At 39.7% G+C, this 25,510-nt stretch overlaps 1 protein-coding gene across 2 annotated transcripts in view; it reads left to right on the top strand.

Annotated features, from left to right (window-relative positions):
* The window catches only part of AIG1 (androgen induced 1), a 233,520-nt gene that overhangs the window by 204,019 nt on the left and 3,991 nt on the right, over positions 1-25,510 (top strand). The window contains exons 5-6 of one of the 2 annotated variants that reach the window (XM_033405977.2): positions 22,111-22,274; positions 22,876-22,893. In XM_033405977.2, coding sequence (XP_033261868.2) covers positions 22,111-22,274; positions 22,876-22,893 — 182 coding nt within the window. The remainder of the gene's footprint in view (positions 1-22,110; positions 22,275-22,875; positions 22,894-25,510) is intronic. The other variant, XM_004263757.3, reaches the window with a different exon arrangement.

The raw sequence follows: 25,510 nt of genomic DNA, 5'->3' as shown, positions 1-25,510 counted from the left end.
GCGATCATCTTAATTGTCATTGTGGTTGGTTCCAGGGCTGTGCATCTGTTTGCGTTCTATAGTCACTAACACCAAGATACTTGGTGATCCCACCAGACCACACGGTGCACATTGTGTTGGCATATAGGTCCTTTCCAATATCAGCATCACATCTTTAGGTTGAATTGGAAGCATTCCCATGAATGCCAGGATTCCATGCCCAAGAAGAATGGCTGGAAAGAGCTCCCGGATCTCAGAGCCTCCCACGGCTGGAGAGCCTCAGCTGACGTCGGGGAGCTCCGTTCTCTTCTCCAGGGAGGACAGTAAAGCCGCACTAGCTCCTGTTTGACAACCAGGATGGGGTAGCACGTCTCCTCCTTGATGTCATGTACAATTTCTGCTGTGGTAGTGAAGCTGGAGCATCTTTTTCTCACAACCTTTAGAAATATTCTTCCCAGTATGAGCTAGCTCGGTCCAGAAACAGGATAACATGGAGCATGCGTAACCCTCATAGATGGGCATCGTGTGGGTGACAGCATCACCCCAAGTCTGTACACGCAGCAGTGTGTGACCAGAGGCGCCCAGGGACGGCACAGCTGGAAGAGCAGCATGCACGGCTGGTTACTGAAGGGGTCAAACAGGACCTGTGACAAGTGGCCTTGAGGTTCAAGGGAGCTTCACTAAGGAGAGCGTGGTGTTTCCCAGGAGCGGCCGGAATCACGGCAGTAGGTGTGATGCCAGATCCCCCAGCTCAGCCAGTAGGAGCAGAGCTACGCTCATCAGCATTCTTCTCGGACAGACACCTCTCTTGTTCTGGGTTCACCGTCCGTAGGGCTTTCCTCTGCCCCATACCTACCATCACGTCCTCTTATCTTTGGCAATAAATAACAGAAGGTAACCAGGCACAGGGGTTATCGTCCCCAGCAGAGACCCCTTTGCTCGTGCCCGAGCCATCGTTGAGGGAAAGAACAGTGAGTTCTTGATTCTTCCTGTGACCTTCATTTGCTGCACGCATAGATGGAGAAGAGCTGGCCGTGAAGCAGTGACGGTACCATTTCACACGGTACTCAGCTATTTATAACATGCTTTCTGAAATTCTGTGCATACATTTGGTTTAAAGTTTAGTACTTTAGTACATCCAGTTGGAGGTTTTGTGTAACCAAGGAACGCTAGGGGTAATGTGTCTATGGAAGGGACTTGGCCTGATCTGACGGCTCTTCAGCCAGCTGACAATTTCTTGTGAGCTGCTCACCCCTCTGGGGCCTGATCAGATCTGAACAGAGCACTAATGACAATTTTTGGATTTCTCTAGAGGCCCTGTGAGATCCCGGCCCTGCCTCCCTGTGCCACCTCCTCTTCCCGTCCTTGCCCTCCCACCCTCTACCCTCCAGCCACACTCCACTACTTTCCATACTTTCCATCCCTCAGAGCCGCCGTGCTCTTTCTTGCCTCAAGGCATTCACACATGCTCTTCCCTCACTGATCACCTGATTTCCAGCCCAACCCCTTAACCTACTGAGAGGTTATCTACCCGCCCTTGGATTTGTACCTTAAACATCACTTCTTCCAAGAAACCTTCCCTGATTCCTCATCTAGTTTAGGTCTGTACTGCTTCTTCCTTCCTGCTTCTTGTTTATTTGGAATTACTCCTTAGATATCTGGCTTTCCTGCTGGATGGGGATGTCCTGAGGGTGGGAGCTAGGCCGCTTCTGTTTTTCTGTATCCCCACCTCCTAGAATAATGTTTGTGCAAAACGTTTGTCAAGAGGGAAGAGATATGGGGATATATATATATGTATATGTATAACTGATTCACTTTGTTATAAAGCAGAAACTAACACACCATTGTAAAGCAATTATACTCCAATAAAAATGTTAAAAAAGAAAAACAACAAAAACACAGAAATGAAAGAATGAGGAAAGGCTGTAAGCAAATGTTAAGGTTTGGTGACCGCAAGCTGAGTAAGTTACCTCTTGATTTCTGTTTTCATTGTGACATGAAATTATCTAAATGCAAGGAGAAAGGTGGGTGACAAAGAAGGGGGTTTTTGTTTTGTTTTCTAAAGAAAGAATAATATAATATAACCCTCTTATCCATCACCTAGGTTCAACAATTATCAATATATTGCCAAACGTGTTTCATCTGCACCTCTACCTTGTTTTTTTATAGAGATATAATTTACATACCATAGAATTCACCCTTTTAAAGTGTACAATCCAGCGGTTTCTAGAATATTCACCAAGTTGTGCAACCATTACCCTAATTCCAGAACATTTTTATCACCCCCAAAAGAATCCCTGTACCCTTTAAGTAATCACTGTCCCGTCCGTCCCCTCTTCCCCTAGAGCCCAGCAATGACTCATCTACTCTGTCTATATGCATTTGCCTCTTCTGGACATTTCATATAAATGGAATCATACAAAATGTGGTCTTTATGCTGCCTTCTTTCACTTGTCATAATGATTTCAAGGCTCATCCATGTTGTAGTACAAATTCATACTTCAGACATTTTTATGGCCAAATAATATGTCATTGTATGGATATACCACAATTCTTTTATCCATTTATCAGTTGATGGACATTTTTGGATTATTTCCACTTTTTTGGCTGAAGATGGAAATGTGAAGGTATAAGGTATCCACATAATTAAAGGGAGAAGAGCTAACAGGGAAGCAGAAGGATGTCAGGCCACAGAGAGGACCCATTTGAATTGAGACCAAAAATAATGCTGCACAGGCATGTAACTTTATGGCACACAAAACCCTTTCAACGTGAGCTCTGCCTCTTCTCCAGAACTGCACAAGCCAGTTCTAATCTTCTTGTTGTTCCCCAAACCTCCCTTGGTCTCTTCTTACCTCTGGCATTTGCATCATTCTCTCCATGGGGACCATTTTCTTCCAGGCTTTACTCCCACATGCAGTCTATCTTTGAGTCTCAGATCAGATGTCACTTCCTACAGGAAACCATCCCTGACACTCTGAGTCTGTGTTAGGTGCCCCTTTCCAGTCCTCCCATGGCATCCCTGCAGTCACTCATCAAAACACTCACAGCACTGCTCTGCAATCTCATCCCTGCACCACTGCCAGGCTGGTGGGCAGTAACTACTACGACATTCTCCATGTGATCCTTAGTGCCTCAGACAATGCCTGGTACATAATCAGGGCTCAGTACATTTTGAAGGAATAAATGAACGAATGAGTGATGCATACTTTCAAAACCGTGAATCCATGAGGGTCAAAGACTATAAGAACTGGGGTAGGATAGTAATATGGCTGTCTTTCCAACACACTGACGGTTGCAATTCCTCAGAGATAAATTTTCACACCCTTGATAAGTGAGAACTAGAGTGATTAATGTTTTTCAAAACATATTTATTTGTATTTCTGAACAAGTTTTCCATCAAAGTTGGAAATAAATATTTCAGAAATATTAGTTCATCAATTCTTCCATTCTCTTTCTTTGTCCACATTTGGTATTCCATTCTTGAATGAAGGTCTAGAATATAAAACAAAGTGGCAAGAGGCTGTTCACGCAGGTGAAAACAGGTAAAGAAGAATAGGGTACTAGTCAGGATTTCAAATATAATCTAGCATTAGAGAGATAGACTCTTAATTGACACTGGAAAGGGTGAAAGTGCTTTTTCAAAAGAAAGAAAACTACTAGTGATATACCCCCCCATGGGGTACCATCAATTTTGTTAACTCAATTTTTTATTCCTTTTGTTAACTCAGTTAAAATTTTGACTATGTATACTCCCCCAAAATATTAAATATTATGGAAAATTAAAAATTTTACTAGCATAGTCAGTTAATAGGGATAGTCCCTGAACTTAACCAAATAAATCCCTCTTTAAAATGCTTATGCATATAAAATTCAGCAACATTTACTTGAGGTTATGGGGAGGGGGAAGGGTGAGCTGTGACAGGGCGAGAGAGAGTCATGGACATATACACACTAACAAACGTAGTAAGGTAGGTAGCTAGTTGGAAGCAGCCGCATGGCACAGGGATATTGGCTTGGTGCTTTGTGACAGCCTGGAGGGGTGGGATAGGGAGGGTGGGAGGGAGGGAGACGCAAGAGGGAAGAGATATGGGAACATATGTATATGTATAACTGATTCACTTTGTTATAAAGCAGAAACTAACACACCATTGTAAAGCAATTATACCCCAATAAAGATGTTAAAAAAAAAAAAAAAAACATTGTATGCTCCAAGCCTTTGAATTAATTTTCCTTTGAGGAAGGCACTGTGTAGAGGAAGCAATATTGGACACATACAAATCAAGTGATGTTGATCTATTGAAATGTAGCTGGCAACGATCCAGCTTCCTAGTTTGCTTTCAGTAGTTTATTTCTGAATGCATGCATCTTTAAACTATGCAGCTTGTTTTTACAAGAGACAGATAGTGGGAGATGGCCTTAAATTGACTCTTGCTTTGCAATCCAAAGTATATCTTTTTTTTTTTCACATCTTTATTGGAGTATAATTGCTTTACAATGGTGTGTTAGTTTCTGCTTTATAACAAAGTGAATCAGTTACACATATACATATGTTCCCATATCTCTTCCCTCTTGCGTCTCCCTCCCTCCCACCCTCCCTATCCCACCCCTCCAGGCCGTCACAAAGCACCGAGCTGATCTCCCTGTGCTATGTGGCTGCTTCCCACTAGCTATCTACCTTACTTTTGGTAGTGTATATATGTCCATGCCTCTCTCTGGCTTTGTCACAGCTTACCCTTCCCCCTCCCCATATCCTCAAGTCCATTCTCTAGTAGGTCTGTGTGCAAGTTCCCCTATGTTTATCTAATAATGAAGTTGGACAAGAATAATGCTGCCTCAGATTGCAGTGTCCAAGGCATTCATTAAAGTTAAGAATCAGTGCTCTTGCAGAGAAGCTTTATGCCTAATGTTGATCAGCCCTTTATTATGTGGAGTTTGCATGTATTCAAGTAGCAAGGAGCTCAACACAAAGGCCATCAGGTGGGTTTCCATGGTAGCAGTCCTTCTTTTGTTATTCCCATGTGAAACATAGACAGTATCCAAATACTCACCATGTCACTGCTTAATGAAAAGAAATAGAATATTGGTAACGCCAGTAAAGTCAGGAAGCTGGTCTTTGGGTGCAACACCAAAGGAGGACATGCTGTCCCCTCAGGTTTTCTTTTAAGCAGCTGTCCATGAAGCGGGACTAGTGTCCCTTTGATCTTATATTATGTCCTATTAATGACCTTCAGTGGCCTCATATCATTGCTCTAGGGACAAATAGAGCTAAATGATGACCAGGATAGTGCTGAATCTTATGAAAGACAAGTTTGTGATTGTAACTAAGAAGAGTGCAATGTGAAACTAGGGAAGAAAAAAATCAGCTTTTTAACATATTAAGGATAACACTGTGGAAAGAAAATTGCTTCTGGATTTTTGTTGTGTTTGTGTAGGTGTTCATCTTTCCTAGTGACTCAACACCTGGATTTGCCCAGTGTCTTTGTTTTTTAAAAATAAATGTAACTGGGAAGTGTCATTCCCATTGGTTGTGAATCAGTTATTGGAGTTCACAGCAGCACATGGGAGCTCTATGATGCAGCCTGGCTTGTTCTAACAGAGATCGCTGGAGAAGTCAACTGGTATTCAGTCATTCAAATAGAAGAATTTACTAAGGCTTAACATTATTTTTCTATTCAGTCCTCCCAAAACATCATTTCTGCCACTTACTCAGGAGAGAATAAAAACTGTAACTCTTAATTTAATTTACTTTTCTCCTTCCCAGAGACTAGGAGATCCGAAAACATTTATGAACTGGTAAGACTTTAGTGCTTTAATTTTAGCTATTTTAATTCATGAAACCTCCACAGGGCTCTATAGGGCTTTCCCTTGTAGTACTAACCTTCATCATAAATGGCTCAAGTAAGTGTAAAATACGTGGAGGTATGTAAAATCATGCCAGATATTAAATATATTTTTAAATACTTCAAAAAGAAAACTCCAGTGAGATTGAGAGTAGGAATTACTATGGAACTGGATAAGAGTGTGGCTGGTGAGACAGAAATGGAAAGGACCCAGGACTGAGATGGAAGAAATTTAAACTGAATTAAGGGTTGAAGGTTTCCAGCTTGAAGTTGTTGGGAAGCATCCATTTACCTTTCAGGTGGGGTGGATGATAGAGGAAATGTGGGCTTTCCCAATGAACAGACAAGAATGAGTTCAAGGGAGAGATTCAAAGTCAGCAGGACTAGAAACTGGGGGACTTACTGAATACCAGAAGGAGAAAAAGCTAGGGCAAGCAATTAAGGTCTTGCAATAGAAAAAAATTCTGAGGTCAGTGTTCATTTATCTATAGTTTCCATTGCTTTACTTAGAATTGACTTAGTTTACAAAATGTTGAAAGGAAAAACCAACAACCTAGAATTCTTCATCCAGCAAAATTATCCTCCAAACATGAAGGAAAAATAAAGATTTTCTCAGACAAAAAAAAAAAAAAAAAAAAACTGAGGGAATTCATTGCCTGCAAACCTGTCCTAGAAGAAATGTTAAAAGGTATTCTTTAGGGAGAAAGAAAATCATGAAGGTCAGAAACTTGGATCTATATAAAGAAAGGAATAACAGAAAAAAGAATAAGTAAAGATGAAATAAAATATTTATTTTTCTTACTCTTAATTGATCTATTAGAGAAGTGTTCCTCAAAATTACAATAGTAACAATGTATGTGGATACATGAAATGAATGACAATGAAGTTATAAGGGATGGAAACGAGGAAGTGAGAGTACCCTGTATTAGGTATCTGCACTACCTAGGAATCAATATTTGAAAGTGGACTTATATTAGTTATGAATGTGAAACACTAGAAAAAATTTGCAAAAAGAAGTATAATTGATATTCTGAGAGAGAAGAAAAAATGGAAGCATATAAAATACTAATTAAAACCAGAGAAAATGGAAACAAGGGAGAAGAAAATAAGAAACAAAAAACAAGTACAATGAATAGATACTACAAATAGTTATTAGTCCAACTATATCAGTAATCACTTTAAATGTAAATGTTTAAATACATCAATTAAAAGACAAAGATAACAGTAACCAAATATGTGTTGCCTACAAGAAACCCACTTTAAATATAAAGACATAGATAGGCCAAGAGTAAAGGGATGGAGAAAGATTTAACAGGCTAATACTAATCAAAATGAAAATGGTTTAGCTATCTTTATTTCAGACAAAGCACACTTCAAAACAAACAAAATTATCACAGATAAGGAGAAGCACTATATAATGATAAAGGGATTTATTCTCCAAGAAGACATAACAACCTTTAATGTGTGCTTCTAACAACAGAACATCAAACCATGTGAGGGAAAAACTGATAGAAGTACAAGAAGACATAGTCAAATCCACTATTATAGTTGGAGACTACAACAACTGTTTTTCAGTAATTGATAGATCGAGCAGGCAAAAGATTAGTAAGGATATAGTTGACCTGAACAGCACCATCAATCAACTTGATCAAATTGACATACATAGAATACTCTATTCAACAAGAGCAGTGTACACATTCTACTCAAGCTCACGTGGAACATTCACCAAGATAGATAATATTCTGAGCCAGAAAACACACCTTAAATTTAAAGGTATAGAAATCATACAAAATATGTTCATAGTCCACAATGGAATTAAACTAGAAATTAATAACAGAAAGATATCTAAAAGATCCCCAAATATTTGGAGTTTAAGTAACATGCTAATAAACTACACAGGTCAAAGAAGAAGTGTCAAGAAAAATTTAAAATATTTTGAACTGAAAGAAGGTGAAGATACAACTTATCAAAATTTATAGGATTCAGAGAATGCAGTGCTCAGAGGTTAATTCAGAATATTAAGTGCATATATTAGAAAAGAAATAGATCTAAAACCAATAACCTAAATTTCCACTTTAAGAGACTAGAGAAAGAAGAGCAATTTAAACCAAAATCAATCGGAAGAAAGAAAATAATAAAAATTATAGATGAAATTGAAAACTGGAAATTGATAAAACCAAAAGCTAATTCTTTGAAAAGGTCAGTAAAAGTGATTAAGCTCTAGCCAGGTTAACCAGGAAAAGAACAGAGAAGACACACATTACTAATATTAGAAATTTAAGAGGAGTCTCACTACTGATCCCATGGACATTAAAAGAATAATTAAGGAATATTATGAACAACTCTGTGTCCACAAACTTGATAATAACTAGATGAAATGGACCAATTTACCAAAACTCACAGAGGAAAAATAGACAATCTGAATAGGCCTGTGTCTACTAGAGAAATTAAATCAATTTTTAGTAACCTTCCAAAACAGAAAGCTTCAGGCCCAGAGGGTTTTACTGGTGAATTCTACCAAATGTTTAAGGAAGAAATTATAACGATTCTTTACAATCTCTTTCAGAAAATAGAAGCAGAGAAAGCACCCTCTAACTCATTCTATGAGGCCATCAATATCAATACTAGAAAAAGACATTACAAGAAGGAAACTTACAGACACATACCTCTCTTGAATATAGATGTAAAACTTCTCAAAAATATTAGCAAATCTAATCCAACGGTGTATAAAAAGTTTTATTCACCAAGACCAAGTGGAATTTATTCCAGGTATGCAAGGCCAGTCAACATTGAAACATCAATTAATGTAATCCACCACATCAACAGACTAAACAGGAAAAATTGTATGATGATATTAATAGATGTAGAAAAAGAATTTGACAAAGGCCAACACCCACTCATGACTTAAAAAAAAAAAAAGAAAACTCAGCAAAGTATGAATAGAGGAGAACTTTCTGAAGTTGATAAAGAACATCTATCAGGGCTTCCCTGGTGGCGCAGTGGTTGAGAGTCCGCCTGCTGATGCAGGGGACACGGGTTCGTGCCCCGGTCTGGGAGGATCCCACATGCCGCGGAGCGGCTGGGCCCATGAGCCGTGGCCGCTGGGCCTGCGCGTCCGGAGCCTGTGCTCCGTGGCGGGAGAGGCCACAACAGTGAGAGGCCTGTGTACTGCAAAAAAAAAAAAAAAAAAAACAACATCTATCAAAAAACCCCACAGCTAACATCATACTTAATGGTGAAAAACTGGATGCTTTCTCTTTAATGTTGAGAACAAGTCAAGGATGTCCTCTCTAATCATTCCTGAAGTCCTACTGCATCATTCCTAGCTAGTGCAATAAGACAAGAAAAGAAGATAAAAAATATATATAGATTAAGGGAAAGAATAAAACTGTTTTTGTTCACAGATGACATGATTGTCCATGTAAACAATCCAAAAGAATTAACAAAAAAACTCCTGGAACTAATTAGTCACTGAATACAAGGTCTATTGATTTCCTGTGTCCTAGCAATGAATAATTGGTATTTGAAATTGAAAACAATACCACTTACACTAGCATCAAAATAGTGAAATACTTAGATAACAATCTAACAAAATATGTACAGGATTTATATGCAAAACTATAAAACACTTGTGAAAGAAGTAAAAAAGATGTAAATAAGTAAAGGGAGAGTCTGTGTTCGTGGACTGGAAGACACAATATTTTTAAGATGTCAGTTCTTACCAGCTTGACCTATAGATTCAACACAAGCCCAATTAAGATCCCAGCAAGTTATTTTGTGGACATAAAAAACTGGATCTAAATTTTATGTTGAAAGGCAAAAGACCCAGAATAGCCAATGCAATATTGAAAAAGAAGAAAATTGGAGAACTGACACCACCTGATGTCAAGACTTACTATAAAGCTACAGTAATCAAGACACTTTGGTCTTCATGAAAGGATATACACAAAGATCAATGAAACAAAATAGAGAGCGAGCCCAGAGGTAGAAATCTAGTCAACTGATACTTGACAAAGGAGCAAAGGTAATTCAATGAAGAAACGATACCTTTTCAACAAATTGTGCTGAGACAATTAGAAGTCCTTATGAAAAAAACTGAATCTAGACACAAACCTTATACCTTTCACAAAAAATAACTCAAAATGCATCATAAATCTAAATGTAAAACTCAATACCATCAACTCCCATAACAAAACACAAGGAATTTGGGTTTTAGATACAACACTAAAGCATAAGGAAAAAAATATTGAAAACGTATTCAGCTTCCCAAAATATGTTACAAATGTATTTGGTGGGCAAAAATTGGAAAAAAAGAGAAAAGAGGTTGTAACAGAGTAGAACCCATATCTTTCATCTTAGCAAGTCAGAAGATAATATCTAAAATTGATAAGTCAAGAAACAGCAATATATGGGTATTTTTAAGAAACATGGGACTAAAGATAAACGAAACAGCTGAACTTGTTGAAATGTGGCTTCCTCTGGAGAACAGGATGGGGCATGGCAAGGAGACTAAGGGCTGCAGTTGGATAGGGCAGAGAGTTTCTGCTTTTTTAACTTCAGCTTTATAGAACTTTTGATGGTTTAATTTGGACAAAAATTAAAATGAAGTTGAAAAATGAACACTACAACTCAACTTAAAAATAGTAATTGACTCTATTACTCCTCCCTCGCGCATAATACTAAGGCGTCGTCTAATGTCTGTGTTACTGTTAGACTTGGGACCCTGTCTCAAGGGCAGGGACCACATCTACTTCACATACTGCTGTTTTCATGTCTGACACATCCAGGCCCTGATATGTATTTGTTGAATGAAAAAAAAAATAAAAGAAACATTTAGCAGTTGTAGAAGCAGCACACAGAGGACAAATGTGACAAATAATGCAGAGGTGGCCTCACTATAACTCGACACAGGGCACTGGCACAAAGCAGGAGCTCAGGAAGTGTCTGGAAATGTTGCTGTTTATTAAAGAAGGTCGGCAATTAGAGAGAGCTTGGATCAAAGAAGATGTAATCATGGCAGGGATAACCCAAACATTGTTTGTAATCCTAAAATAAGAATCTAGGAGAGGGAGGTGCATGAAATGTGCTAGAGAGACACTAGAGATCATTTCGGCAAAATATGGAAAATTATGATTTTCAGTTGTGGGTATAGCGTGTTCTTCCTCCTCTTTTTCCAGAGGTAGTAGTTTAAACGCATGGCTTTCTCATTCCTGCAGCCAATTCTGATGATTGCTTGGGCCATAACAATCCCTTGCTGACCACACTTCCCACCTCCCTCCAGAAAGAACACATGTTCCCTGTGGTGTTCAGAAATGTGTCAACTTGATGTTTGGTACCTGTATGCTTTGAGAAGGTCCGTCCAAATGATTAAAGTTAATAAGCAAAACCAGTCATGATTTTATTAAGGGAAATTTGAATTGAATTCTCTCCAGGGCAACATCACCATAAGACCAGGTAGGCTGTAGAAAGTGGGACCCAAAGGAGGCCAATCATTTGAAACCAGTTTAGACGTGTGCCCGGACATTTGCTGTGGGAAAATATTCTGAGGTAGCTTATTGGCCTGCCTTTGTGGATAAATTACTCTGATATTTGTGATTTAGAATCAGGAAGAAAACACATCCCCTCATTACCTCATTACAGGAATTCATTCTGGGAGGCACACACAATTTGCCTGCTTCCCCAGGGATGGGTGGAGGGACTAGTAACCTTGAAAACATCTTTGTGAATGAGAAGTTGGGGAAAATATTCTATATTTCTGCATAAAGAGAAGCATTGGAAAGCTTACTCGTTTATTTGGTTTGCTTGCTTTTTTGTCTAACCTAAGTTGACTGTGCTAAGAACTTCACACTATCTAACGACTACACCTCTGAGGGAAGCAGTACTGTTTACATCCTTTACCAAAGGGGAGCCCGAGGCTCAAGAAGTTCAATAATACCCAAGGTGACCGGACTACCACGTGGACGATCTGGAAGTTGGTCTGAAGTATAAATGGCACAACTACATGAACAGGACCCGCTACATAATTTGTGGGGTCCAGAGCAAAACAAAAGTGTGGAGCCCCTTGTTCAAAAATTGTTACGAATTTCAAGATGGTGACAGCAGAGCATTAAGCCAACTGTGAGGCCCTTCTGAGCACAGGGCCCCATGTGTCTGCACCCATAAACCTTGCTCCATGTATAGATACATCCCAGGTTCTATAAATTTGGGCTAGCTCTAAGGAGAACATTGAAAAGACCTTGATGAATCTTAAATTATGATTTTACCTTAAAAGACTGTCTTGAAGAATACTCTATTAAACCTGCAGTAAATGAAGAATTATGTAATTATGTCTGTAGCTTCTAAAATTATGTCTGTAACTGAGCTAGAGGATGTTTCAGCACTGCTTCAGATGGGATGTCTCCATCTGGTATTTGCCTGTGAATTAACACTTTAATTCTCTAGCACCACCATACACATCACCAAGGAGAATTTTTTGAGCCCTGTTTTCAGAGCCCTGTTCTCTTCTAGACAAATGTCCTTTGTCATATTCCCTGGGACCTACAGCCTTTTCAGTGGGAAACTTGGCACTCCTCCTCAAGGGCACACCTTTGCACCCCAACTGCTGCTTGCTCCCACCTGGCACACAGTGGGGACTCAAGAAATGTTTGTTGAGTAAATTGGTGAGTACATGAACTCCAGAACACTTCAGAATTCTAGATTCTCAGAAATGTAGCAAGAACCAGTCTCCATGCAATCAATATTCAGGAGATGTCCAAGGGGCCTTTAGATTGGCCCTAAAATGAGACAGTTAGATCTAAAGAGAGGGCTAGGTCTAAAGTCAGCATTTGAGCCAAAGGTCCAAACTACCCTTGAAAAGTCCTTCAGAAGCATCAGGTGGGAGGTACCATGTGAGACACACAGAATCCACTGGGCAAGAAGCTGATGCACATCCTTTGTCTAACCCCACCTTGGGGCACAGGCTCATTGCCTGCCAAGCAGAATTGTAAATTCCAGTAGGCTAACTGCACGTATGATGTGACTGTTTCTTAAGAGGTAAGTCAGAGCTTTCTCTGAAGGAAGTGTTTAATCATTTTATCCCTGCAGTCGCTTTTCTCCCCTTGGGAGACATTGTAAAATTCGATTTCTGAGTTTTATAAGAGACTCAGTCTTGTGTTAAAACGTCACCAAAACTGATTTATCTTACATCTTGTAAAATTTCTACATCTCACACATTTTCTACACTGAGCACGAGTTGCTTTTATATTCCGTGGGGAAAAAAAGAAAAAAATTTACACAGAGATTTCAAAGTTGGATCATACTTTTGGTTCCAAGCGCATTAACAGCTGTTCCCATCCATTGTATCCTAGTCTTCAGAGCACGAGGGGAGCCTGGCATACAGGTTAAGAGCGAAACCACTCAGGTGGATATCTCCGCTTCTCCACTTATTGACCCTCTCAGAGCCTTGGTGTTTTCATCTGTAAAATGGTACTAATATAATCCCTTCCCCAAAGATTTGCTCTTGTAAAACACTGAGCACCGTGCCTGTCACTAAGAATTCAATGTCGTTAGCTATTAGCTGCTACTGCATATGAGTCTGTGTCCTGTGTCTTTTGGGCTAATAGCCCAGCTGTCAAATAGCCTAGCTCCTTATCTAAATGTGAATAATAAAATCAGTTTTTCAATCCTCTTTCAAATAAACTAATCTTAAGAACTGAAAGGTTATCTGAGGTAAGATAGGTACATGTGTCTATCTAGGATGAACAAGGGCGACAGAGCCAAAAAAGGGAAGGGTGATATTTCCCCCTTACTACAGCTCCTCAAGGGCTCCAGTGACCACCACAATTCATGGTCTATATGATAGGATGAAATTTGGCCATGGGACAGAAAGAGCTACTGAGCTTGACAAGGGCAATTTTTCTTTACTTACTATTTATCTCATATCAGACAAAATAGACTTTAAAATAAAGACTATTACAAGAGACAAAGAAGGACACTACATAATGATGAGGGGATCGATCCAAGGAGAAGATATAACAATTGTAAATATTTATGCACCCAACATAGGAGCACCTCAATACATAAGACAAATACTAACAGCCATAAAAGGGGAAATCGACAGGAACAAAATCATAGTAGGGGACTTTAACACCCCACTTTCACCAATGGACAGATCATACAAAATGAAAATAAATAAGGAAACACAAGCTTTAAATGATACATTAAACAAGAGGGACTTAATTGATATTTATAGGACATTCCATCCAAAAACAACAGAATACACACTTTTCTCAAGTGCTCATGGAACATTCTCCAGGATAGATCATATCTTGGGTCACAAATCAAGCCTTGGTAGATTTAAGAAAATTGAAATCATATCAAGTATCTTTTCTGACCACAGTGCTATGAGACTAGATATCAATTACAGGAAAAGATCTGTAAAAAATATTTATCATTTATACCTAGTCAAACAAAGTAGATTTCAGTGATACACATACCACTTGGAATCTGAAATTTTTCTTGCTTCCACTTTGTAGGTGGAAAGTCAGTTTTCTAATTATTCTCAATTCTCAAAGATACTGTGATAATAGATGCCTACTCTACCCTGGAACCACTTGTCCATTGGCTTCAAGACACTACACTTCTGTCTTTCTTCCATGTCTCTAGCCCATCTTTTTCAGCTTCTTTTTAACCTCATCCTCCTCAAACTACCCCTTAAATCTTGATCTTTTTCAGGGCTCTCTTATGGACATACTTCCTTCATACTGTGTACTCTACCTTAATCTGTTCCGATGGCCTCAACCACCATCTTTTTGCCAGTGAACCCAATATCTGTATTGCCGCATCAGTCCTTTCTCTACAGTCCAAACCCACGTAACTGCCTTCAAGATATCTCCACTTGGATATCTTACAGATGCCTCAAACTCAACGTGTCCAAACTGAATTCATCATCCCCCCAAATCAGCTCTCTGACAGCATTCCCTATCTCAGGAAATGGCAACACTCTCCACCCAGTTAATCAAGCCAGGAATCTATGATTAATCCTTAACTCATCTCAGTTCCCTCATTGCCTAAATCCAATCAATCACCAAGTTCTCTTAATTCCATTTCCTAAATCAGTGCCTTTCAAACTAATTTTACTGTAAATAAATGAAACATCCTTTGCATCATGACCCAACCAGCATGTGTGCGCGCGCGCACTCACACACACACACACACACACACAAGTGAAACTGAAGTTCTGAAAAAAAAATTTATCATCGTTATGTGCAAGGCTTTCTGATATTTTCTATTATGTTTTCTTCTGTTGTTGCTTTTTAAAATGCTAGTAACCAGTGGGTTACTGGCAAGTGTTTAACAACCAGCTCTTCTGGAGGCGAGGCAAGGAGAGCCAGATATGTAGCATTTGGCAGTTTTTGGTATAAATACTCCCACCATGGTTGAATTTAAGCCACCAACTAACAAGCCTGCAAACATCCTAAAGATACCAGCTCTCCTGAGCATATATACAGCATGCAACTGCTTATGACCTACAGTTTTTGATGGACACTGGTCTAAATCTACCAACTAATTTTCATTCCCAATGCTACCATTCTAGACCTGGCCACCACCGCTTCTGATACAATTGTTTTCCAGGTCAATCTGATCTGTTTCATATTTATTTAATACCCTTCAAAGACTTCCAGTTGTCCACACTAGGACAGAGTCTATAATTCTTACCATGGCTTAAAAAGCCACCCACAGTTTGGCACCTGCCTGCACCTCATGCACTCTCCCTTGATTTCAGTAAGAATGGTTTCTTCTTGAACATCTGGGAATTCACCCTTGCTTTCATGTCTTTGGACATACTGTTCCATTTGACTAGAAAGTTCTTGCCTCCCACCTTTGTTCAACTAACTGTTACTCATCCTTCGCATCACAGCTTAAATGCTACGTTATTCATTTATTCCTTCTCCTGCTATGTAACAGGCATTGTGGTAAGCACTGAGGATACAATGATATGTAGAAATAGACTCAGTCCCTCACCTCACAGAACTTAGATATGCTAGAAGGGGAGAACCATTATGCAAATGAAGATATCATTCAAATTTAAGTACTAATAAAAGGAGAGCTTAAAAAATAAAAGAGATTCATGGTTCTATAAGAATGTATAAAATCTGACCTACTCTAGCAGATCAGGGAAAACTTTCCAGTGTGATGACTGGTTAGTTATAATAGTTGAGCTAAGCTATAAAATAGAAATATAACTTAATGCGTCTAAAGGGTGGATAACTAACAGCATAGGCAGAAACAGAAGCATGTGTAAATCCACATGGTAGGAAGGAACATGGTAAAATCAAGGAACCAGGAACCAAATGAAAGCCAATGTAAGAGGAGCAAGGTAGGAGGTGGGGGTATGAGACAGGTGGAAGCCAACTCTATGAAGGGCACTCTAGGCTTCATTAAAAATAGGGGGTCTTTGGGCTTCCCTGGTGGCGCAGTGGTTGAGAGACCGCCTGCCGATGCAGGGGACACAGGTTTGTGCCCCGGTCCGGGAAGATCCCACATGCCGCAGAGCGGCTGGGCCCGTGAGCCATGGCCGCTGAGCCTGCGCGTCCGGAGCCTGTGCTCCGCAGCGGGAGAGGCTACAACAGTGAGAGGCCCGCGTACTGCAAAAAAAAAAAAAAAAAAAAAAAAAAAGCGGCTTTGAAAAAGAGCAATGGAAGGCCAATAACATGTTTGAAGCTGGCATATGTGTCAGGTTTCTAGTTTGAAACGCTCACTCTGGTGCTTATGAGAATGAACTGGAAGGAGGCAAAAGTAAATGCAGAGACAAACTAGAAACTATTACGCTACTCTAGACAGAGGTGATCACAACGCAAATTAAGATGTTGTTCATGGAGATGGGAAAAACTGCCTTTTAGAGAGATGTGTGAGACGACCTTAACAAGACAAAGTAATGGACTGAATATATATGTGGTGAAAGAGATGGACACAGCAAAGATGAACCCCAGGCTTGAGTTACAAAACTGAATGAATGATAGTACCATTGAATGAAATGGAATACCAGAGGAGGACCAAGCTTGTTGGAAAAAAGCATGACTTTGGCTGTAGCTGTATGGAGTTTGAGGTACCATTATAGATGTGTAAAATGAGATCTTCTGAGGACTATTTGATCAACCGTTCTGGAACAGAGGAGAAATCTGGATTAGGACATAGATCTGTGGAATATCTGTATAGGTGGTAGACATGCAGCATTGAACATGGAAGAACTTATCAACCCAGAAGACATAATATGAGAAGAGTGTTTAAAAGCCAATCCTTAGGAACTTCAACGTTTAATGGCTGGAGTAAAGGGTGAACTTAGAAAGGAAACCAAGGAGAGCAGCCAACAAGGTAGGAAGAAAACAGGAGAAATTGAGGTCGAAGAGCTGATATGTTTCGGTGAAGCATAAGAAAAGAAGCCAGGCTGTTGGAGGAGGAGTGCAGAGTACAGACCAGCAATCAGTGAGTGCAGACTCACTGGAGAAGTTTGTCTTTGAAGAGAAGGAGACATATAGAGCAGTATTTGTGAAGTTGATGGAAGCTTTTTGATTGTGTTTGAATGAGAAGCATTTGAGCATATTCATCAGCTGTGAAAAAACTGGTTTGAAAGGAAGGTGAATACACAAGAGAAAGAAAGCCTAATGGTAAGTGTAAGGTTCACAAAAAAGCAGAGAATGATCCCTGTGCCCCCATGACACTCCTACACTTACCCTAATTCTTACTACACTTGTGTTTTCTCTGTATCTGTATTCCTCGTTAGACTGTACTGCGTGAGAACAAGAATCACCCTTGCCTCATTTGCTTCTGTATCCCTAGTGTGCAGCACAACTCAGACAGGAGGCATTAATAAATTTCATTCTTTTTTTTTTTTTTTTTTTTGCGGTATGTGGCCCTCTCACTGCTGTGGCCTCTCCCGTTGCGGAGCACAGGCTCCGGACACGCAGGCTCAGCGGCCGTGGCTCACGGGCCCCGCCGCTCCACGGCATGTGGGATCCTCCCAGACCGGGGCACGAACCCGTGTCCCCTGCATCGGCAAGCGGACTCTCAACCACTGCGCCACCAGGGAGGCCCAATAAATTTCATTCTTAATTGCACATTCAAGTGAATGAAATTGGAGGTACACTTAATAACATAGTCAACCCCGGAAGTCTCGTAGTACCATAGCATATGCATATATAGGTATGCACATGCACACACACTATGGTTATCAGTTTTTTTAGACTAAAATTTAAATTGACATCATTACCTTAAGCATAAGCTGTTTGGGCACTAAATGAGAAGGTCTTAGAATGAGATCGAAGTTGAAAGTCAACCAAGAACTGAGAACTCTCCACAAATAGACGAGCAAGGCCGTGAGTCATTTTTGTGCAGAAAATTGAGCCCTGATTATATCAAGCAAACACATTGTGAAAGCACACAACCTGTTAAGACAAGTGGGTGCATCACTCACACCAATCCAGGTGAAACCCCACATAACAGGACTTCTATATCTGAGATGGTATGATGACTTACTAAGTCAAAACAACTTAAAAAAAAAGAAAAGAAAAGAAAACCTTCTCTTTGTTTTTGGAGACAATATTAAATGCCTCATGTAAAGAAGCAAGTCCATGCAGGAGAAAAGAAATCAGGTGTGCATTCCTTTCCCAGCTTTGCCATTTTTAAAGACAAGTTCTTTAGTCTCAGTTTCTTTATCTGTGAAATGGGGATAATCATACTTCATAGGGTGCTTGAATAAGTTAAGGGGGATTACATACTCAGAATAGCTATCCACTTCCCTAACCTGAGAATTTTACATTTCCATTGTCAGTTCTGACATATTCTGACTATACTCTATAAACTCTGATTTTTACCTCAGTAGAATGAGGATGACATGCTATATCTGGGATTGCTGAGAAGACTAAGTAAGATAATGTGCATGAAGGTCCTTTGTGAAATAAAAAGAACTACTTTTTTAAATTGAAGTATAGTTGACTTACAATATCATATTAGTTTCAGATGTATGACGTAGTGATTTGGTATTTTTATAGATTATTCTCCATATAAAATTATTATAAAATAGTGGCTATATTTCCTGTGTTGTACATTACATCCTTGTAGCTTATTTTGTACCTAGTAGTTTGTACCTCTTAATCCCCTTCACCTATCTTGCCCCTCCCCTCACACTTCTCCCTTCTGGTAACCACTAGTTCATTCTCTGTATCTGTGAGTCTGTTTCTGTTTTATTATATTAACTCATTTGTTGTATTTTTTAGATTTCACATATAAGTGATAACATGCAGTATTTGTCTTTCTCTAATTTATTTCACTAAGCATAATTCTCTCCAGGTCCACCCATGTTGTTGCAATGGCAAAATTTCATTTTTTTTATGGCTGAGTAATTTTTCATTGTGTATATATACCACATCTTTATCCATTCATCTGTTGATGAACACTTAAGATAGTTTTCATATCTTGGCTACTGCAAATAATGCCACTATGGACATTGGAGTGAATATATCTTTATGAATTAGTGTTTTCATTTTTTTCAGGTATAATTCCAGGAGTGGAATTGCTGGATCATATTGTAGTTCTATTTTTAATTTCTTGTGGAACTGCCATACTGTTTTCCATAGTGGCTGCACCAACTTACATTCCCACCAACGTATATTACGGTTCCCTTTTCGTTACATCTTCACCAACACTTATTATTTCTTGTCTTTTTGAGGATAGCCATTCTGACCAAGTATGAGATGATATCTCTTTGTGGTTTTGACTTGCATTTCCCTGATTAGTGATGTTGAGCACCTCTTCATGTGCCTGTTGGCCATCATACAAAGAACTACTTAAATTAGGGAGCAGCAAACTACAGCCAGTGGGCCATATCCAGTCCACCCACCGTCTGTTTTTTTTTGTTCTTTTATGACCCAGCTAAGAATGGTTTTTACATTATTTAATGATTGGAAAAAATCAAAAGAAGATGAATATTTCAAGACATGTGAAAATTATATGAAATTCAAATTTCAATGTCTATAAATAAAGTTGTATTGGAACACAACCATATCATTTGTTTACATACAGTCTACAGCTGCTTTTACACTGCAATGGCAGAGCTGAGAGTTGTGACAGGGACAGTAAGGCCTGCAAAACTGAGAATATTTACTAACTGGTCCTTTACAGAAAAGGTTTGCTGACAAAGGACATAGAGGAAAACCTAAAAGACACAAGGGAGCCCTGGGAAAACTGGGGGAGATGGGAGTAAGAAGTAATGTTCTGGGCACAGGAACAAATACAGCATGTTTTGTGTGCTCAAGGAAGAGCAGGAAGTCACTGTGGCTGGAGTGGAGTGAGTGAGGGGGGAGATTAGTAGGAGAAAAGTCAGAAAAGTGCCCAGCCTGCTTAGGCAGGGCCTTGAAGAACCATCTAGGGACTCTTGCTTATACTCAGTTGAGAGAGAAAAGCTACTTGGAGCAAAGTAGTGGCAAGACCTGACTTTAATTCAGAGCAGCCTGGATGCTGCAATGAGAATGGGCTATAACATAAACTGTAGCAAGGAGAAAACTGAGTCAAGAAGAGATTGCAGTGGTGCCGGTGAGAGGTGATGATGGTTTGAGCCCAGATGGCAGTGGTGGCAATGGTGAGAAGTAGATATTTGGAGTATATTTGGAAAGTAGAGCCAATAGGATCTAAGGATGGATTGATTGGATGTGGATTTTGAGAAAAAATGTCAAAAGTGACCCTATATTTTCTGGCTCAAGCAATTGCTGGAGTAAGGTAGTAGTCATTGATTTAAGAAGGGAAGGATGTGGGAGACATATGTTTGCTTTTGGATGACAGAGGGAGGGGGCAGATATGCAGGAATTAGGATGCAGGAATGGTGAGTACATCATGGAAACGTTAGCTTGGAGATGCATCCTCCAAGCGGAGATGTGCAGTGGACAATTGAGTATGGAACTCTGGAGATCAGGCTGGAGATATGAATTTAGGAGTCCTCTACAGATAGATGGGATGTGGCTATGGTTGTTATATCTATTCAGTATTATAAGATGATTCCATACAGACCAAAAGTGCATTGCAAACAACTTCTGAGGAATAGCGGCCTGGCATCAGAGACGTTACCAAAAGCTGCCAAGGAAAGTTTCGTTCAAGTAGAACAAAAGTAGAAAGCCAGGAACAAGTGTAAAAATATAACTAGCATTCATAATTAGAACTACTCCTAATTTGCCTAATTGAGGAAACAGTTTACAGTGAGTCAGATTATAATTTTATACGTTGGTTTGCAAAATCATTTACAGCTCTGTGATATTACATTTTGGGTATATTGCATATTATCTCCATAGAAATTAATAAGCCCTTTGATGGGTGCACAACACCTCCTTACAAGACAAGATTAGGACAAGATTAGGAAAATAAAACTGCCTGTAAGATACGGACAAACAAAATATGATGCATCAGAATCCTTTAGGGTAGTTCAACTTAACTTCTGTTGATTGTCACAAATGCTTCAGTTTTTTTGGTTTTTGATTTTAATTGTGACTAGCTTGGCTTCCTCTTTTGGTAAAAATCTTTTAGTTTGGACAATTAGTCAAGGTGACCTGGATGGGCTTAATGAGTGCCTCTCCCCTCTACAGCAGTGTTTCTCAATCTTTCTTTCATTATTGACTCCCTCCACCAAGGAAATTTTTAGATATTTTTTTCCTAATTTCCACCCCATGGAAATGTTTTATTGTCATAAAATATGCATAGCACAACATAATATTTATCACTTTAAGCATTTATAAGGGTACAATTGAGTGTCATTGAATCCATTCACGTTGTTATATAAGCATCATCACTATCTATACCCAAAATATTATCATTATCCCCAACTTAAGCTCTGTACCATATATAATCATTCCCTATTCCCCACTCCCCCCAGGCCCTGGTAACCTCTATTATACATTTCATCTCTATGAAGTATTCTTGGTATTCTAGTATCTTATATAAATAGAGTCATATAATATTTGTCCTTCTGTGTCTGGCCTATTTCACTTAGCATTAAGTTTTCAAGGTTCATCCATGTTGTAGCATGTATCAAAATTTCGTTCCTCTTTATGGCTGAATATTATTCCATTGTATGTGTATACAACATTCCGCTCATCCGTTTATCAGCTGACAGACACCTGGGATGTTGCAGAGTATCAGAAGCAAACGGCGACTGGCATTGCTGAAGGATGTTTGTAGTAGGGGGTTTGTATTTGTTATATCAGCAGCTTTAAAATCTGACATGAGAGTAACTCCTGTCTCTGTCTCCTTTCGGATTCCACTGCAGGGTGTGTTGGGTGCATCATGTAACGGGGATGTGGGTGTACCCTTTCCTGGAACACATTGGCCCAGGAGCCAGAATCCTCTTCTTTGGGTCTACAACCATCTTAATGAACTTTTTGTACCTGCTGGGAGAAGTTCTGAACAGCTATATCTGGGATACAGAGAGAAGTAAGTATTGTTTGGGGGAGCATAAAACAAAAGAATTGCTGCCTAAAAGAGTGTGTGCAGAGACGGATGGAAAATTCCACTGTAGCACAGGATCCCTTATGAAGAGTTTCATTTTTATAACTGCTGGCAGTTACCTGAAAGGTTTATTACTCACTTTGTCATATTAGCTAGTAAAACATCCAAATCTAAGACAAAAGAAGCATGTCTATAAAATTTTATAGGGAGAAATGTAGTGTTAGCAGAAAATAAAAATTTAGGAAGTTCACTCTGATTAACAAAACACTGCCGTAGCTAAAGGGACCCCCGGGTGAAATAGACAAATGATTAAATGTAACCAAACAGTCTCATTAGAAATCACCCAAATCTCCACTTCTTATATCATCCTTCGCGTGGGGGCAGCAGCTTGCAAGAGGGCTTGCCACCACTCTGCCAGAACTCTCAGCAGCACAGAATACCTCTGGCAAGTGTGATGAAGCAGTGACTGTCACATTCAAGACTTGAAGGTGGCAAAGAGGGACGGGCAGTAAAGGGTAATACTTCATTGCTCCAAAAACTCTCTTAACCTATGATTTGATTTCCCTTTTGTTTCTATTTATGGCAGAGCCTCCATCTTGGCAAGGCACGTAATCTTACCCCAGCAGTGCAAAACAAAACTTATCCAAAGTGTATGTCAGATAACATAAAAATGGGAAGGTGGAAAAAACGACAGCACAGATATGTAGTGATTTGAGTGCTGCATGAAACTACATCCAAAGGCAAGATGGTCTGGGGATTTTAGAGAGCTCTGGGTATCGCCTCCGATACAGTCACAACATTGTAGACATCACCTGCAAATGATCGGTAATTCACAAACATTGAGCACCCTACTTTGTGCCAAATACTATGCCAGGAAGTTGATCTAATTAGACAAATAAAACACAGTCATTGCATGTTGTTGAACTGGACTTGTTCTGTGCATGGATCTTCTAGGACTGGATGCATCAAGGTGTTAGCCAATGTTCAGTGGCCCAGAGGAATTTGAGGGTTTCCTTTCTCAGTAACTGGCTTGATTTTAGGCAGTGGTCTATTAGAAAAAGTGTTAAATATTTTACCAATTCAGGCTACAGCTTGGGGGACCAGAAATTAGTCTTTTAATAATTTTCTTCAATGTTCAATGGGAATTGTAATCTTTCTCTATTAGATAACTTATAAAAATATTTAGTTAATTTACAAAAATATTTTCAAAACAAAATACAAACTTTTCTCAGTTTCTTGGGAGAAAGGCCATATTTAAATTTAAGCTAATGTGTCCAATCTGTGTTATTCAGGAAGTCCTTATGACTCCTGTTTCCCCTTGATTAGCTCGATTCCAACGTTCATTATGTTCTACTACTTCTAAGAGAAGATTGCCTGAAAACCAGGAGAGAAAAGATCCAGTCTAGATTAATAGAATATTGCTTTTTAGCAGGTTTAAGTTAGACATTAAAAATGAATAGTGAAGCTAAGGTTTTCGTTGGTTTTTTTTTAATGATCTGTCCAATTTAATTTGTGCCATTCTCTTAATAACGTGAGTTAAAGTTGACTAACATTTTGTAACTCATTTCAGATGTAGAGATTAATTTTATCTACATGGAACCATCTAGTTAATTCCCCAGAGGCAGATGTTTTGTGTCAAGTGCATTTTTTTTGTTTATGAGAGTGATTGCAAACTGATGGCCTCCTCCAAATTTTACCTGCCAAAAAGTTTTGTTAGGCCTACACAGGATTTTTGTTTTTGAACCAACATTTTTTTTTTTAACACAAGTCTATTTATTTATTTATTTTTGGCTGTGTTGGGTCTTTCTGTGCGAGGGCTTTCTCTAGTTGCGGCAAGCGGGGGCCACTCTTCATTGTGGTGCGCGGGCCTCTCACTATCGCGGCCTCTCTTGTTGCGGAGCACAGGCTCCAGACGCGCAGACTCAGTAGTTGCGGCTCACGGGCCTAGTTGCTCCGCGGCATGTGGGATCTTCCCAGACCAGGGCTCGAACCCGTGTCCCCTGCGTTAGCAGGCAGATTCTCAACCACTGCACCACCAGGGAAGCCCCCTGAACCAACATTTAAAAATTGGGAGATTTCACATAGAGGCCGGATTTCTCAGCTAATCAAGTATTTTAACATCCGGCAACACCAAGCCCACTATCCTCTTCTGGCAACAATGGATTAGAACTGAGTATCAGTTGCTCCCATTAGATGGCCCTTTAAGTTTCCCTAGTTCTCACCAGGCCATTTTGCTCCCTTACAGTGGCTTGGTTCTGTAGGTAGTTGAGTTTGAAACTGTTGATTAAAAGCAGTCGTTTCTGTATGTGCATGTGTGTGTGTATGTATTAGAAGGAACTGATTACAATCAAGTACAGTATTACAATCCTGAGTACATTTATTACACCCCAAATAAAACCCCCCAAGGAGCAGGAATACCACATTTGAGCCCCCTTCCTTGGATCCATCTTTACAGATTTTTAATGGCTCAGTTTCCTTCCTTTGGTTATGTTGGCTTCAACTTCAAAATAAAAAATCACATTATTACAGAATCTTAGAATCAAAAATTAGATTAGAAACCATCTATGCCAATTTTTCTTTTTACTAAGAGGAAGCTGAGGCCCAGCAATAAGTGACCCACCAAAATAAGTGGTTGCAAAGTCAACACCTTCTGACTGATGTTCAATCCTCTGTTATTTCTAGTAAAACATCACCATTGGAAACCCAGACACATGAGAGCTCAGAAATTTTACTCAGAATCATGGATCTAGCTTATAAAATAACAAAACAGATCAGCCTGATAGGAACTATGAACAAAAAGCCCTTAAAATAGGCTAAATTAACAATGAAGCATTTGCTCTTTTTAAAAGAAAGTAACTCGGACTTCCCTGGTGGTGCAGTGGTTAAGAATCCGCCTGCCAATGCAGGGGACACAGGTTTGAGCCCTGGTCCAGGAAGATCCCCCATGCCACAGAGCAAATAAGCCCGTGAGCCGCAACTACCGAGCCTGCACTCTAGAGCCCACGAGCCAGAACTACTGAGCCTGTGTGCCCTAGAGCCCACGCGCCACAACTACTGAGCCCACGTGCTGCAACTACTGAAGCCCACACACCTAGAGCTCATGCTCTGCAACAAGAGAAGCCACCACAATGAGAAGCCCACGCACCACAATGAAGAGTAGCCCCCACTCGCCACAACTAGAGAAAGCCCGCACACAGCAACGAAGACCCAACGCAGCCAAA

The sequence above is a fragment of the Orcinus orca genome, chromosome 12 (assembly GCF_937001465.1).
Source record: "Orcinus orca chromosome 12, mOrcOrc1.1, whole genome shotgun sequence".
Classification (NCBI taxonomy): Eukaryota; Metazoa; Chordata; class Mammalia; order Artiodactyla; family Delphinidae; genus Orcinus; species Orcinus orca.
Note: the sequence above shows the minus strand (reverse complement) of the source record. Positions and strands in the feature narration are given on the sequence as shown.